Source organism: Arvicola amphibius, chromosome 10 (assembly GCF_903992535.2).
Source record: "Arvicola amphibius chromosome 10, mArvAmp1.2, whole genome shotgun sequence".
Taxonomy (NCBI): domain Eukaryota; kingdom Metazoa; phylum Chordata; class Mammalia; order Rodentia; family Cricetidae; genus Arvicola; species Arvicola amphibius.
In genome coordinates this window covers 121795129-121808333 of record NC_052056.1, presented here as the reverse complement: position 1 = coordinate 121808333, position 13205 = coordinate 121795129, and the positions used below count along the sequence as shown (strand labels likewise).

At 52.0% G+C, this 13205-nt stretch overlaps 1 protein-coding gene and 1 long non-coding RNA gene across 6 annotated transcripts; one reads left to right on the top strand and one right to left on the bottom strand.

The window, feature by feature from the left end:
* Positions 1 to 244: 244 nt before the first annotated feature.
* LOC119825412 lies at positions 245 to 7030 on the bottom strand. Of its 2 annotated transcripts, XR_005287213.1 has the most exons (4): positions 6889 to 7030; positions 3103 to 3333; positions 2713 to 2782; positions 245 to 2182 (listed from the first exon to the last, which is right to left on the bottom strand). It is a non-coding gene; the product is annotated as an uncharacterized LOC119825412 (long non-coding RNA). The 2 variants fall into 2 exon arrangements; XR_005287214.1 differs by lacking the exon at positions 2713 to 2782.
* Positions 7031 to 7268: 238 nt separating this feature from the next.
* On the top strand, positions 7269 to 11980 carry Ficd (FIC domain protein adenylyltransferase). Of its 4 annotated transcripts, none has more exons than XM_038345258.1 (3): positions 7269 to 7435; positions 8250 to 8605; positions 9443 to 11980. In XM_038345258.1, the coding sequence occupies exons 2-3, from the start codon at positions 8305 to 8307 to the stop codon at positions 10516 to 10518; spliced, it is 1377 nt and encodes a 458-aa protein (XP_038201186.1). In that variant the 5' UTR covers positions 7269 to 7435; positions 8250 to 8304; the 3' UTR covers positions 10519 to 11980. The 4 variants fall into 4 exon arrangements, with proteins under 4 accessions (XP_038201186.1, XP_038201185.1, XP_038201189.1 ...); XM_038345257.1 differs by having other exon boundaries at positions 7269 to 7488; XM_038345261.1 differs by having other exon boundaries at positions 7269 to 7505.
* Positions 11981 to 13205: the final 1225 nt, after the last annotated feature.

Here is a 13205-nt window from a genome sequence, read left to right as displayed (position 1 = left end):
ACAAATCTTCTTATTTATTCTTTAATGATTTCGCAGCCGGGTGGTGGTGGTGCATGCCTTTAATCCCAGCACTCCGGAGGCAGAGGCAGGTAGATCTCTGTGAGTTGGAGGCCAGCTTGGTCTACAAGAGCTAGTTCCAGGACAGGCTCCAAAGCTACAGAGAAACCCTGTCTCAAAAAAACAAAAAAAAAAAAAAAAAAAAAAAAAGATGATTTCACAAATGTATACATTGTACGTTGATCAGATGAACCCCCGCTCCTCCTCTAAATCCTCCGATTTGTCTTGAACTGGAAGCAACCCTCCCACCTCTCAGGTGCTGAAGTTATGGGCATCTGTCTGCACCTAATTGACACTCAAAACTTTAAAGTCTCAGAACCATCGTCTGGGTGAAGGAGCAGACTGCTGTCTTCTGTGAGTTACAAGACAGCATTCACGGGTCTTCTGAGAAGGTGGACTCTCAGGTAACTTTGTCAGAGAAGCAGGATTCAGGGGACGGCCGCTCTGTGTTGGCTGTCACTTTGGCCATGACTAGAACCATGGCACCAGCGTGAGTCTGGGCAACCTGATGCTCCCTCCGCATTGGCTGCCTCTGGAGTGCAGGCTGGCTGTGCGGTATCACCGTCTGCTAGCTGGTCAGTAAGGACAGTAAAGAAATCACCTCCCAGGAACAAGGCCTCGTCCAGAAGGGACTGTGGGTCCATCTGCTCAGCGCAAAACCCAACACCTGCGGCTAGTTCACCCTTCCTCGGCTGGAATCCAGCGCCCACCTCCCGGGCGGCTGGAACTCACCTCGGTCACGCCGTCATCCTTTCCTTTAACCGACACCATTGCCCTTCCATATAGTTTTCTCATTTCCTACGACCACAGGGTAAGTTGTATTTTTCTTCTGTTCCCATAAAACAAGGACCAGTGCCTTCTGGCATTCATGAACCCTCTGTGCTTGCCAATCATCTGGGGACAGGGACTGAGGAGTGCTGTAGTGGGTACTCTGGTCTCAGACTTCCCTTCAAAAGGGCCCCCCACTACTCTAAGGGTACCTACTGAAGCTGTCTGTCACAGCTTCCAGAGCAATGGGTGTGGTCTAACAGAGAAAACCTGTCTCCTGAGCCAGACTGGATCTGGAGTTGTCATGTGACTTAACCAAGACCAATCAGGAATTTTTGTTTTGTTTTGTTTTGTTTTGTTTTGTTTTTTTGGATTTTGGTTTTTTGAGACAGGGTTTCTCTCTGTAGCTTTGGAGCCTGTCCTGGAACTCGTTCTGGAGACCAGGCTGACCTCAAACTCATAGAGATCCGCCTGCCTCAGCCTCCCGAGTACTGGGATTAAAGGTGTGTGCCATCGCTGCCTGACCCAAGAATTCTTAATAATCTCCAATTGTCTCAGGGAGTCCTGAGTGTTGCCCTTCGTGTCCCAAGGCTGAAATCTGGTCTGCCACATGCTCATGCTACTCAGGAGCAACCCGGTTCTTCCTGCCAGGTGGCTCTGGCTCTTCATTGTCCACCTGGCCATGGTTACCAGGGTAACCTGCTATTGGTCCTTTATGGGTCACCTTATTGTCCTGTTTGGCTCCTCAACTGTTCCCACACTGAGTTGCCAACTCCCTGTACTGTGCTCCTGGCCAGACCCTCACCACCCACTCCCGGGCATCTTCTAGCCCACAACAACAGTAAGCTTCTCTGCTGCATTAAACCAGCTTTCCTTACTTTAAAAACCCAAGGCTTCCCATCAGTCTTAGAATCCGACCTAAGTTCTTCACTGCAGCTCACAGCGCTGCAGAAGACCTGACTTCTGCTTGCTCCCTTCCTCATCTCCTGCCCTTCTCCCACGTGGAACCTGATTCCAAGCCCCACCCCAAACCAGGCCTCCCTGGGTCAGTCTCCGCTCTGAGCCTTTGCACGTGTAGCTCACTAAGTCTTGCAAGACCTCCTTACTCCCCGGCCAGCTTCCTCAGCTCTTCTCCCTGCGGTAAGTGCTGGTATAAACACCCCTCTGAGACCTTCTTCTACCCCAAAGCCAGAAGAAAGTCCGTGGCCACTTTTGATCATGTCTTGGTGCTCTGGATGCTTCTCTCATAGGACCACCACCATCCCGCTCACTTATCGAAGCCGTCCTGCCTGATTTTCCAGCACCACAAAGCAGATCTGTGTCACCATCATATTGTGTGTCCAGTGTCTTGATGACCCTGAAGAAATAGAACAGAGAGAGACAGAGTCAGAGTTGCCGGGGATAGAGAAGGTGAGGGGAGAGAAGGTGCAGCATTTGCAGAACACGTACAATCCCTGGCCCTGCATAAACTGGGCACAGTGACATTTATCTACAGCCCAGCACCCAGGAGGTATTAGTAGAAGAACAAGAAGTTCAAAGTCATCCCCAGCTATATAGAATACGTTCAAGGTTATCTGGGCATGACCAGCCCATTCAAATTAACATGTAAAATTGACATAACCCCCAGCTCAGAACCACAGATTTGTCAGATTTAAGAAGAAAAGGAAGGAGGAAGAGGAGGAGGAGGAAGAGGAAGGAAGGAGAGGAGGAGGAGAGGAAGAGGAGGAAGGAGGAAGAAGAAGAAGAAGAGAAGGAAGAAGAAGAAAAGAAGGAAGAGGAGGAAGAAGAGGAGGAGGAAGAAGAAGAAGAGGAGGAAGAAGAAGAGGAGGAAGAAGAAGAGGAGGAAGAAGAGGAGGAAGAGGAGAAAACAAAACAGTGGAGTCTCACAGAGTCTGGGGTCATCACAGGGTCCTGTGGTCCTGAGGCTGTCTTGGGTTGAGTTTTCTAGAAACAGACCCTAAGTAAAGATTGGCATCTTATTAGGGTTCATTCAGAACTCATGTAGGGTGAGAATCTGGGGGCATGCAGAGGCCATGGAGGGGAGCTGCTTACTGGCTTGCTCCCCATGGTTTGTTCAGTCTGCTTTCTTATAGAATCCAGGACCAGCAGCCCAGGGATAGCACCTCCCGCAATGGGCTGAACCCTACCACATCAATCACTGATTAAGAAAATGTCCTACAGCTGGATCTTTTGGAGGCCTTTACTCAATGGAGGTTTCATCGTCTCAGATGGCTCTAGCTTGTGTGGAGCAAGCCAGCTTAGGGAGGGAGCACTCACCGAGATGAGACAGCCTAGGTGTCGGTCCTCAGCTCCCACCTAGTTTGAGGCAGTCTCTTGCTCACTGTGGCGCACTCTGTGGCAGTCTAGCTGGTTCGTGAGCTTCCAAGATGTTCCAATCTCAGCACAGGTACGCTGAGACAGCAGACACCTGGGTCAACACGCACTCTGAACGGGTGTCCATGCTTTCGCGGCAAGTGCTTTACCTCGGATCCATCTTCCCAGTCCAAGCTGTTAGTTTAAGAAGCAAAGGTTGTCTAGGAACTCAGTTCACACCTGGTTCCCCAAAGAACTCCCAAATGCCACCAACCTCTCTGATTAAGGCCAAGCTCATTCCCCAGTAATTAAAGAGCGTTTTCTCAGCTCCTGAGAAACCCTTTGATGTCTACCCAAAGCCCTCCCAGGTAAACTCTCTCTGAAAGAGAGGTACAGGCGTTAAAAGCTTGGTTCTCCTTGGCCAGCAGGTGCCCACCTTCATTTCCACGGTTCCTGTTACTATGACAACACAGCTTCCACCCACAGAGCTTTTGGGATTCTGGGTGAATCTAAGGGACATGGAGGTCTGCAGCCCCTCTGTCCAGTAGCCCCTGTGCTACCTCAAACGGATGAAGCAGAGGTTCTAGAGAAGCAGGGGATTATGGGAGGGTGGCTCCTCTAGGGCTTCACTGCATCCTGATTGATCCCAAGCAGGAGGGGAAGAAAATGCTAGTCACTTCTCGGTGAGGCTGAGAGTACACTGACCATCTGAGACAGTTTCCATGCCAACAGGACTACATCTCTAGGTTTTTCCGGCCACTTACGACTCATGCACAACTCAGGGAGGCACCAACCAGTGGGAGTTTCCTGTGTGCTCAGACAAATCCCACCCTGCAGCAACCCCAGACCTAGATCAAGGAGACTTGACCACTGAGCAGAAACTGTTGCTGGGCCTGAAGAAAGAAGCGGCCAAGGTGTAGTCAGAGGCATCAAGATGGCCCTGACCGCCCTTCACTCATGACAAGTCTCCCAGGGAAGCCTCCCGCATCATACCCACAGCGAAGGTGACACATTTGGCCTCCAAAGCTGGATCATAAATGACACTGCCCAAAACACACTCAAAAATTATTGAACTCATTTTTGTTTGTTTTTATTTTTATAGACAGGGCTTCTCTGTATAGCCCTGAAATCACGTCTGTAGACCAGACCAGTCTCAAACTTAGAGATCTGCCTGTCTCTGCCTCCCAAGCATTGGAGCTAAAGGCATGTGCCATGCCCAGCTGCCATTGTGCTCTTGAGCAAGTTCCAGAACAGACACCAAAACTACACAAAGAAACCCGGTCTTGAAAAAAAGAGAGAGAGAGAGAGAGAGAGAGAGGGGGGGGGGGGGAGGGAGAGAGAGAGAGAGAGAGAGAGAGAGAGAGAGAGAGAGAGAGAGAGAGAGAGAGAGAGAGAGAGAGAGAGCAGGCTGAGCAAGCCATGAGGAGCAAGTCAGTAAGCAGCATCCTCCATGGCCTCTGCATTAGCTCCTATCTCCAGGTTCCTGCCCTGACTTCCTTCAGTGATGGAAGTTGTGCCCGTGCTGCGAAACCCCCACACAAGACCGCCACAGAGCTGGTATCCAATGCAAACACACAGGAATTTATTGAATATGAGCTCAGCCCAGACCGTCATCCAGCACTCTACGCAACAGGTAGAGAGCAGTCCTGAACCTCTGGGGTTGGGAGTTCTTAAAGGGGAAAACCACAGCAGGGCAGGGTGGTACAGCCTTGGCGTTTCAGGACTGGGTAAGGTTATGCAACCTTTGAATTCACTGGCTGGGGTCTAGGAGAATTTTCAAGCAACGGTTATGAAAACTCACAAGGGCATCTGGAGCCTGCAGATGTATTTACCCAAATTTCTCAGTGGCTGGCTCACCCAGATAGTTGCCCTGACCTGGGCCCTGGCAGTTAGGAGCCATTCTTGGAACTGTTTATGACTTCGCTGGAGCTGAATTCGTCCCCTGAATAGGTCCTATCTAAAACGGAGTTCTTTCTCAAAATGGAGTTTGTTCTGCTCCTTCAATGAACAGTGGAAGTGTAAGCCAAATAAACCCTTTCCTCCCCAACATGCTTTTTAGTCATGGTGTTTTGTGGCAAAAACAGAAACCCTAAGACAACCAGGACAATCACCACACTAATTCTGTATCCCGAGAACTCTACAGTCTGTCCTGCTGCTGGTATTTCCAATTCAAGTGGCAAGATTTCTCGAGCACCTGCTACGAGCCACACTGTACGGATGGGAGGTGGGAAACTGAGGGTTCAACAGACAAGGACGAAAGCTGGCCCCTCACTTCACAATGTTCCTCCGGTGCCTGTCACAATGAGTGACTCCGGGCATAAGCCCCAACTCTGGCCTGGTCCTGGACACTGTAGTCTGGGCTGGGGGTCAACAGTTCTCCTCAACCAGACTCAGGAGGAGACTCAAAGGTACAATAGGGGCTCTCTTCGGGGATGGGGAAGCCTGCAGCTCAGAAGCTTTCTTCTGTGGAGAAAAAAATAAATAACCCCTTGGTGATTTTCTCAAAACAACTCTGATGGTTGGGTATGGTGGCCACACCATTAACCTCACTACCTGTGGGGCAGAGGCAAGAGGAGCTCTGTGAGTTTGAGATTAACCTTGTCTAGAGAGTGAGTTTGTGGCCAACCCAAGCTACACAGAAATCCTGTCTCACAAAACAACAGCAGGAGAAGAAAGTAACGCTACTGAATAGACATTACTCATCAAATGTGCTATCTGTCAGATGTATAGATTTAGTCTCAAAACCCCAGAGAAAGAAACATGATCACAACTTGGGAGGGTGGAGCAAAAGGACCGCTGTGAGGCCAGCCTGGGTTACACAGTGAGTTCCAGACCAGTTTGTGCTACCATCTCAATAAAATCAAATGAAAGAAAAATGTAAAGATTCCATAAGCATGTTCGTTACCTTCAGGTGACAGACTGGCAAATTAGACTGTCACCATCAAATAAATTCAGCTCAGTTTACAAGTGACAGAGCTGGGATTTGAACCCAGGGCAGTGTGACTCCACAGAAGAATCCACAAATCTGAGGGCTAAGCACAGTAGGAGCCAGTAGGTGGAAACGAACTCTGGCTACCAAGCTTGGTGACCTGAGTCCAATCCTCGAACCCATATGGTAGAAAGCCATGCTTGCAAGAAGACCTCTGTGTTGTGTGTGTGTGTGCTCTCTCTCTCTCTCTCTCCCTCCCTCTCTCCCTCCCTCCCTCCCTCCCTCCCTCCCTCCCTCCCTCCCTCTCTCTCTCTCTCTCTCTCTCTCTCTCTCTCTCTCTCACACACACACACACAGCATAAGGCAAAACGTTTTTGTTTTTGCTTTTTAATTAAGAAAGGTGGGCAGTTATCCCATTCCGCAGTTGGGAAAACTGCAGAAGGGAGTGCCTTGGCTCAAGGTCACAAGAGGCTGAGGACAAATCTGAATCTGTGCGGCCAGTAACTTCCCAAAGCGGGCGTTTCCTGGAGCAGGCGCTGGATGCTCCGGTTCAGTGTTTGTGGGTTAACACGGAGGCGTCAGCTCTGCACCACGGAAACCTATCTGGTAGCCGAAAGGCCATAGCAGGCTGCTCCACAGAATGCAAACTAAAAAGGTCAGGGAGGGGATGGTGCATCAGAAGGATCTCTGTGAATATCTAAGCCAGCTTGGGCTACGCAGTGAATTTCAAGACAGCCTTGGTGGCAGAGAGACCCTGTCCCCAAAACAAAAACAAGAAAACGGCTAGAGGGGACAAGAGAGAGGAAAGAAAAGGGACAAACCCGAAACAGGGGCTAAGAAGTGGAAAACGTTGGGTGGCGTGGCTACGGCCATTGCACACGAGAGAAACTGAGGCACACGAAGTCCAGTCCGAGGGCAGGAAAACGAAGCAGCAGTTGTTGCGCTGGGTAGACCGGACGCGAGCTCGCCCACCGAGCAGGGCCCTCGACTCCGCCCCCGTCGCTTATTGGCCGCTGCAGGCACGCGACGCACAAGCGACAGCCAATAGGAGCGGCACACGGCGCGCCTTTCCCAGGGAGGCCGAGGCCAACTCGAGAACCCGGAAGCACGACAGATGGACAGGTGGAAAAAGCCAATCCACCGCGGCGAGGGCGCGCAAGCCGTCCAATGGCGAGGTGCCGGGGGCGGGGCCGACAGCCGAGGCTGCAGGGAACCGCCGCGCGGGCTTGGATTGTGCGGCGGGCACGATCTCTGGGCCCTTGCCGCAGGCTTTGCGCCTCTCCCTGCCTCAGTTTCCCCCTTCGGGAGTAAGCCCAGCATGCTGGGCTGGAGCAGCTGCACAAGCCGCGCGCAGTGATGACGTGGCGGGTAAGGCCCTCGAGCCCCGGCGCCGCCTGTCAGAACCGCGGCGGCCCTCTTCTGTAAGCCGGAGCTACAGGTAGCTTGCTCTCTCCACAGGGGCTGACTGGATGCAAGGCTACCGGCCAGAGGTGCTCGGCACACCATAGTTGCCCAATAAATGCTTATTGTTGGCAAGATGGCGTGTGCATACCTGGCACCTCGCTCCCCGGTCAGCCCCAAGCGCGTGTCCGCCCTTACTGAGCTGTGGCATCACCCACTGGTGTGGCTCAGGTCCTGGGCTCCCGGTCCATGATGGATAAGTCAGGAAAGGAAGGCCAGAAGGCACTGAGGCGGCGTTCGTGTGGTAACACATCAAGACACCAGTTATTTGTGCTTGTCCAAGAATGTGGTGTGTGTACACGCGCGTGTGCAGGAGTGGTGGCCCAAACACTGGGTGTCCGGTGGCAACACACACTGGTAGTAGTGAACTGGTGGACTTCATGGCCGAGAAGTTCCCGGCTTCACCTCTCTGAGCGGGTTTCCCCACCTGGAGGGGGCGGCATGGAAACATCACCTCCTGTGGTCATGGTCTACTACTAATATATTTAGTAAGTGCTCGGCAAATGCGTGAGATGTCTACCACACCACCCAGGAGGTAGAAGTCAGCAGTAGGCTTTCCCGGCTGCCCCTCCCCGGGAGGCCCCTGACCTTCCCCCATCTCGCTGGTCCCTCAGCATCAGAAAGTGTGCTGATTCTTCACACCTGTTTCCATCAGTAATCACGTTCTTGGGAACAGGTCCATCCTCCTGCCTCATTCTCTACAATGCTTGGTTCCTCACAGATTCTGCTATCCCACTGTGACGGGACAAGCGCTCCGGGCCCAGCCACTAGTCCAGATGACACTCATGCCGATGGCTTCAGTGATGGCAGTGGCTGAACCCAAATGGGTCTCGGTCTGGGGCCGTTTCCTGTGGCTGACACTGCTGAGCATGGCCCTGGGGTCGCTGCTGGCCCTGCTGCTGCCCCTGGGAGCCGTGGAAGAGCAGTGTCTGGCTGTGCTCAGAGGTTTCCACCTGCTCAGGAGCAAACTGGACAGGGGCCAGCATGTGATCACCAAGTGCACCAGTCCATCCACAGAGCTCAGCGTCACCTCTGGGGATGTGGGGCTGCTGACTGTCAAGACTAAGACATCTCCAGGTGAGCACACTGGCTGTCTCGCCCATGTCAGTAAGACAGATGTTTAGAGTGCCCGAGAGTCCGGTGTGCAGGCGTGAGGGTGTTATGGTGAATGAGGCACACCGGGAACTGCAGTTTGGTGAGTGACTGAGAACGGATGTCCCCGTGTGTGGAGGGGACAAATAAAGTATGAGGCCTGAGAGGCAGCTCAGCTAAGTGGGAGTGGTTCAAGGAAAAGAGCCTGTGAACAGCGCTCCAGCCAGAAACCAGGGGCTGACCCTCAGAGGCAACACAGCTGGGAAGAGGGCTGTGTCCAAAGTAGGGTCCCTCCATTACTGTCCCGTGTGCGCAGTGACATGTTGCAGCAGGCTGTTGCTACCCGCTGGATGCCAGCAGCACACTGCCCCCAGTGGTGACAACTAGACATTACCACAAGCTGGAATCATTAAAAGCAGTCCAGGGCTAGAGGCATGGCCCTGATAGAACACTTGCCTGTGTGCACATGGGCCTGGGTCCCAGCCCCACAACTGCTAAAAAGCCAAAACAGTCCAGGCATGGGAAGTCCCCAGGGGTTAGCTGAGTAGGAGTTGTTGGCATCCCTTGGCCCGAAGGGGAGGGGCTCGAGAGATAGGGCCACCTGACCACAGGGGAGGCGGCCACACTGTAGGGAGGGCACAGGGATAGTTAATGCAGGCGGCAGGGGAGCCCAGCTGGTGCCTCCGAGAGTAGAGTGGTTCAGGACACAGCCCATTGACCAGCATCCCACCCCACAGCTGCAAGACAGACCCACACAGGGACATCTCCTGAGTGTCCCCAGCAGGCCACCCTCCTCATTAAGCCACTCTGGCTCTCTTCCAGCAGGGAAGCTGGAAGCCAAGGCTGCACTGAACCAAGCCCTGGAGATGAAGCGTCAGGGCAAGAGAGAGAAAGCCCACAAGCTCTTCCTGCACGCCCTCAAGATGGACCCTGGCTTCGTAGATGCGCTCAATGAGTTTGGCATCTTCTCAGAAGAAGAAAAGGACATCATTCAGGCAGATTACCTATACACCAGGGCACTGACAATTTCACCCTTCCACGAGAAAGCGCTGGTCAACCGGGATCGGACGCTGCCGCTCGTGGAGGAGATTGACCAGAGGTACTTTAGCATCATCGACAGCAAAGTGAAGAAGGTCATGTCCATACCCAAGGGGAGCTCAGCGCTGCGCAGGGTCATGGAGGAGACCTACTACCACCACATCTACCACACGGTGGCAATCGAGGGCAACACCCTCACCCTCTCAGAGATCAGGCACATCCTGGAGACCCGCTACGCTGTGCCGGGAAAGAGCTTGGAGGAGCAGAACGAGGTGATTGGCATGCATGCGGCCATGAAGTACATTAACACTACCCTGGTCTCCCGCATTGGGTCTGTCACCATCGATGACATGCTAGAGATCCATAGAAGGGTGCTGGGGTATGTGGATCCAGTGGAGGCGGGAAGGTTTCGGAGGACCCAGGTCCTGGTGGGACACCACATCCCACCGCATCCCCGGGACGTGGAGAAGCAAATGCAGGAGTTCACACAGTGGCTTAATTCAGAGGACGCCATGAATCTGCACCCGGTTGAGTTCGCAGCCTTGGCCCATTACAAACTTGTGTACATCCACCCTTTCATCGATGGCAACGGGAGGACCTCCCGCCTGCTGATGAACCTGATCCTGATGCAGGCAGGGTACCCCCCTATCACCATACGCAAGGAACAGAGGTCAGAGTACTACCATGTATTAGAAGTCGCCAACGAGGGTGACGTGCGGCCCTTCATCCGCTTCATTGCCAAGTGTACGGAGGTCACATTGGACACACTGCTCCTTGCCACCACTGAGTATTCCGTGGCACTGCCGGAAGCCCAGCCCAACCACTCTGGGTTCAAGGACACACTCCCCGTGAGGCCCTAAACCGCTAGCTAGCCCTCCCCTTTGGCGACAAGGGAAGCCAGGAGATGGCATCCAAAGAACAGCTTTCTAGAAACAGCTCTCCCCAGTAGCAAAAGGAGATATTTAAACATTCTTTACCTCCAGATGTTTTTTAGTTGAGAAAGAAAACTAAATTATCAAGCCTTGTCTTTAGGATAATTTATTCTTCAGCCTAGCTATTTATTTTCCTGAGCGACCTAGCAGTGCCAAGTGGTGCTGTGAGCACTGCATCTGTGGTGATCCCAGTGCCCTGCAGAGGCAGCCCTGCTCCCTCCTCTTATGTCCTGAGCCTGGGCTCTGGACAGAATTTGCACTAAGGTGGAGGCAGAGGGGCCACGGGGCCACTCAGATGCCTTTGAGGTCCTGTGACTTCAGAGGGCTGTAGTCCTGAGCAAAACCTGCCCTGTTGTGATGGACTTTCACTCCTGAGACAGGAAGCAGACACTGCCATCTCCAGAGGGAGACTGCAGATTCCCAGAGACCCCCAGAGCCACTAACTTGCTAGCCTGACCAGCAGGGATGTTATTTTCCTATCTAGATCTTTCAAGAGAGCGGCCAGCGTGGCTTTTTCTTTCTTCTGAACTTCACTCCATCAACTCAGACCAGATGTTTTAGACAAGCTTTTCAGCCTGCCCCATCACCCCATAAAGCAAGTCTAAACAAAGACCCCAGACAATGGATCTGAGGGCTTGGAGGTGAGGCTCAGTGATAGCACCTACATAGCACGTGCCATGCCCCAGGCACCACCTCTAACAAAAAAAAAAAAAAAAAAAAAAAAAAAAAAACCTAAGATATCACACCAACCCCAAATAAGCATTCCTGATAAAAGAATTAAAACAAACACCTGTGAGCACAGCCCAGCCCCGGTCCCTTTTGTCCTGTGTTTTTAAACCACCTTCTCCTATAAAGCCATTATAGGGTCTAACTTCCCCTAGGATAGGTGGTTGCCTTGGAGTGGCTTTGCTTTGCTAGTAACCTGTAAAGCGATAGTGTTCAGCCTGATAAATGCATTTCCAATCATACATGGCTAAGTGCCCGTTTGCTGCTATTTAGTCAGAATGGCTAGAGATCACTGGGTTTTGTTCTGAGGTACAGCCTAGGAGTCCCAAGCACACTGCACTTTCTCTGTTTGAATGATGGTAAATTCATTCCAGGTGTCAAACCTCCAGGTCGGCGCTGCCAACTGAAGTGTCAGTGTTCAGATGCTCAGTGGTAGTTCCGAGGGGCTGAGAGGAGTGGAAAGGCGAGTGCATGCATTAAGTCTCACGACTGCTCGCCAGCGCACGGCAGTACAGCCCCAAGCCCCAAGCTCCTTGCTCTTCTCTGCAGCATCCCGAGTCACAGGGTGCTTGCTTGGTCCTGTAGTGAGAACCTGCACTTTAGCTACATGTGGAAGATATTTTAACAAATTACTGGTTCTAATAAAGTATTTTATTACATAAAATTGTGTTGCCTTATTCAGGGAGGGAGCACTGAGCTGCCACTGTGTAGACTGTTCTGAGAACAGACCTCAGAGGGTGCCTGCCCTGAGCTAAATTCACTAAGTATTTTACTCAGATTAAAAATGATTTTTGTTGTTCTCTCCAATGTCCTCAGTGGGCTTTTCTGGCGTGTGGAAAGGCTTACCTGTGTCATAAACCCTGTGGAGAGCATGAAGTCATACCTGTGTACTGGCCACCAGTAAGAGAACCAGATGGCTTCTGTGAGACCCTCAGGAAAGAACACAAACACAGTGGGACTAGCTCAGTCACTGTCTTCTCTGTACTCTCCCTCTGAACTGCCCAGTCAGCTCCCTCAGAGACCCAGCAGGAACCAATGCCTCAGTGTGGCCCCTGCTATCCATAGCTGTTGTCTAATTGAAAGGTAATGCCTAGAAAAAGGTCTTTGTGTGTTAAGCAATAAAGATGGAGGAGAACCTGCATCTTAAAAGATGTTTACAGGGCCGGGTGGTGGCGGCAGTGCATGCCTTTAACTCCAGCACTCAGGAGGCAGAGACAGGCGGATCTGAGTTCGAGGCCAGCAAAAAAAAGAGCAAGTTCCAGGACAGGTAGGGCTGTTACACAGAGAAACTCTGTCTCGAAAAACAAAGCAAACATTTGCAGGAAGCTGGGCGGTAGTGCTGCACGCCTTTAATCCCAGCACTCGGGAGGCAGAGGCAGGCGGATCTCTGAGTTCGAGGCCAGCCTGGTCTACAAGAGCTAGTTTCAGGACAGGCTCTAGAAACTACAGGGAAACCCTGTCTCAAAAAACAAAACAAAACAAAACAAAAACATTTGCAGGAAGTGTACACTACCATTTGCAGGTGGAAGCTGAACTGGGCTAGGTCCTGACATGAGATGTCAGGTACCCTGGTGTCTGGAGAGGAGAGGTGACCAGACCCTGAGTGCTGAGAGCTCCAAGATGCACAGTCGTGGCTGCACTTAAAAAACGCTAAGGGGCTGGAGAGATGGCTCAGCGGCTGTGAACGAGAGCGCCTGCTGCTCTCGCAGGGGACCTTGGTTCTTTCTCTTCCCAGCACTCACAGTCTACAACCATCTAAAACTTCACTTCCACGTGATCCCTCTGCTAAACAAAATGGGCACCAGGCCTACACATGGTGCTCATCATACACACATGCAGGCAAAACCCTGAAATCTTTTTATGGGATTTTTTTTTAAATGTTAAGTTAG

Coding starts and splice junctions, on each gene's coding strand:
- Ficd (XM_038345257.1), top strand. CDS start 7,424: ATGACGTGGCGGGTAAGGCCCTCGAGCCCCGGCGCCGCCTGTCAGAAC. Junction 7,489..8,249: donor AACCGCGGCGGCCCTCTTCT/GTAAGCCGGAGC, acceptor GGTTCCTCACAG/ATTCTGCTATCCCACTGTGA. Junction 8,606..9,442: donor CAAGACTAAGACATCTCCAG/GTGAGCACACTG, acceptor GCTCTCTTCCAG/CAGGGAAGCTGGAAGCCAAG.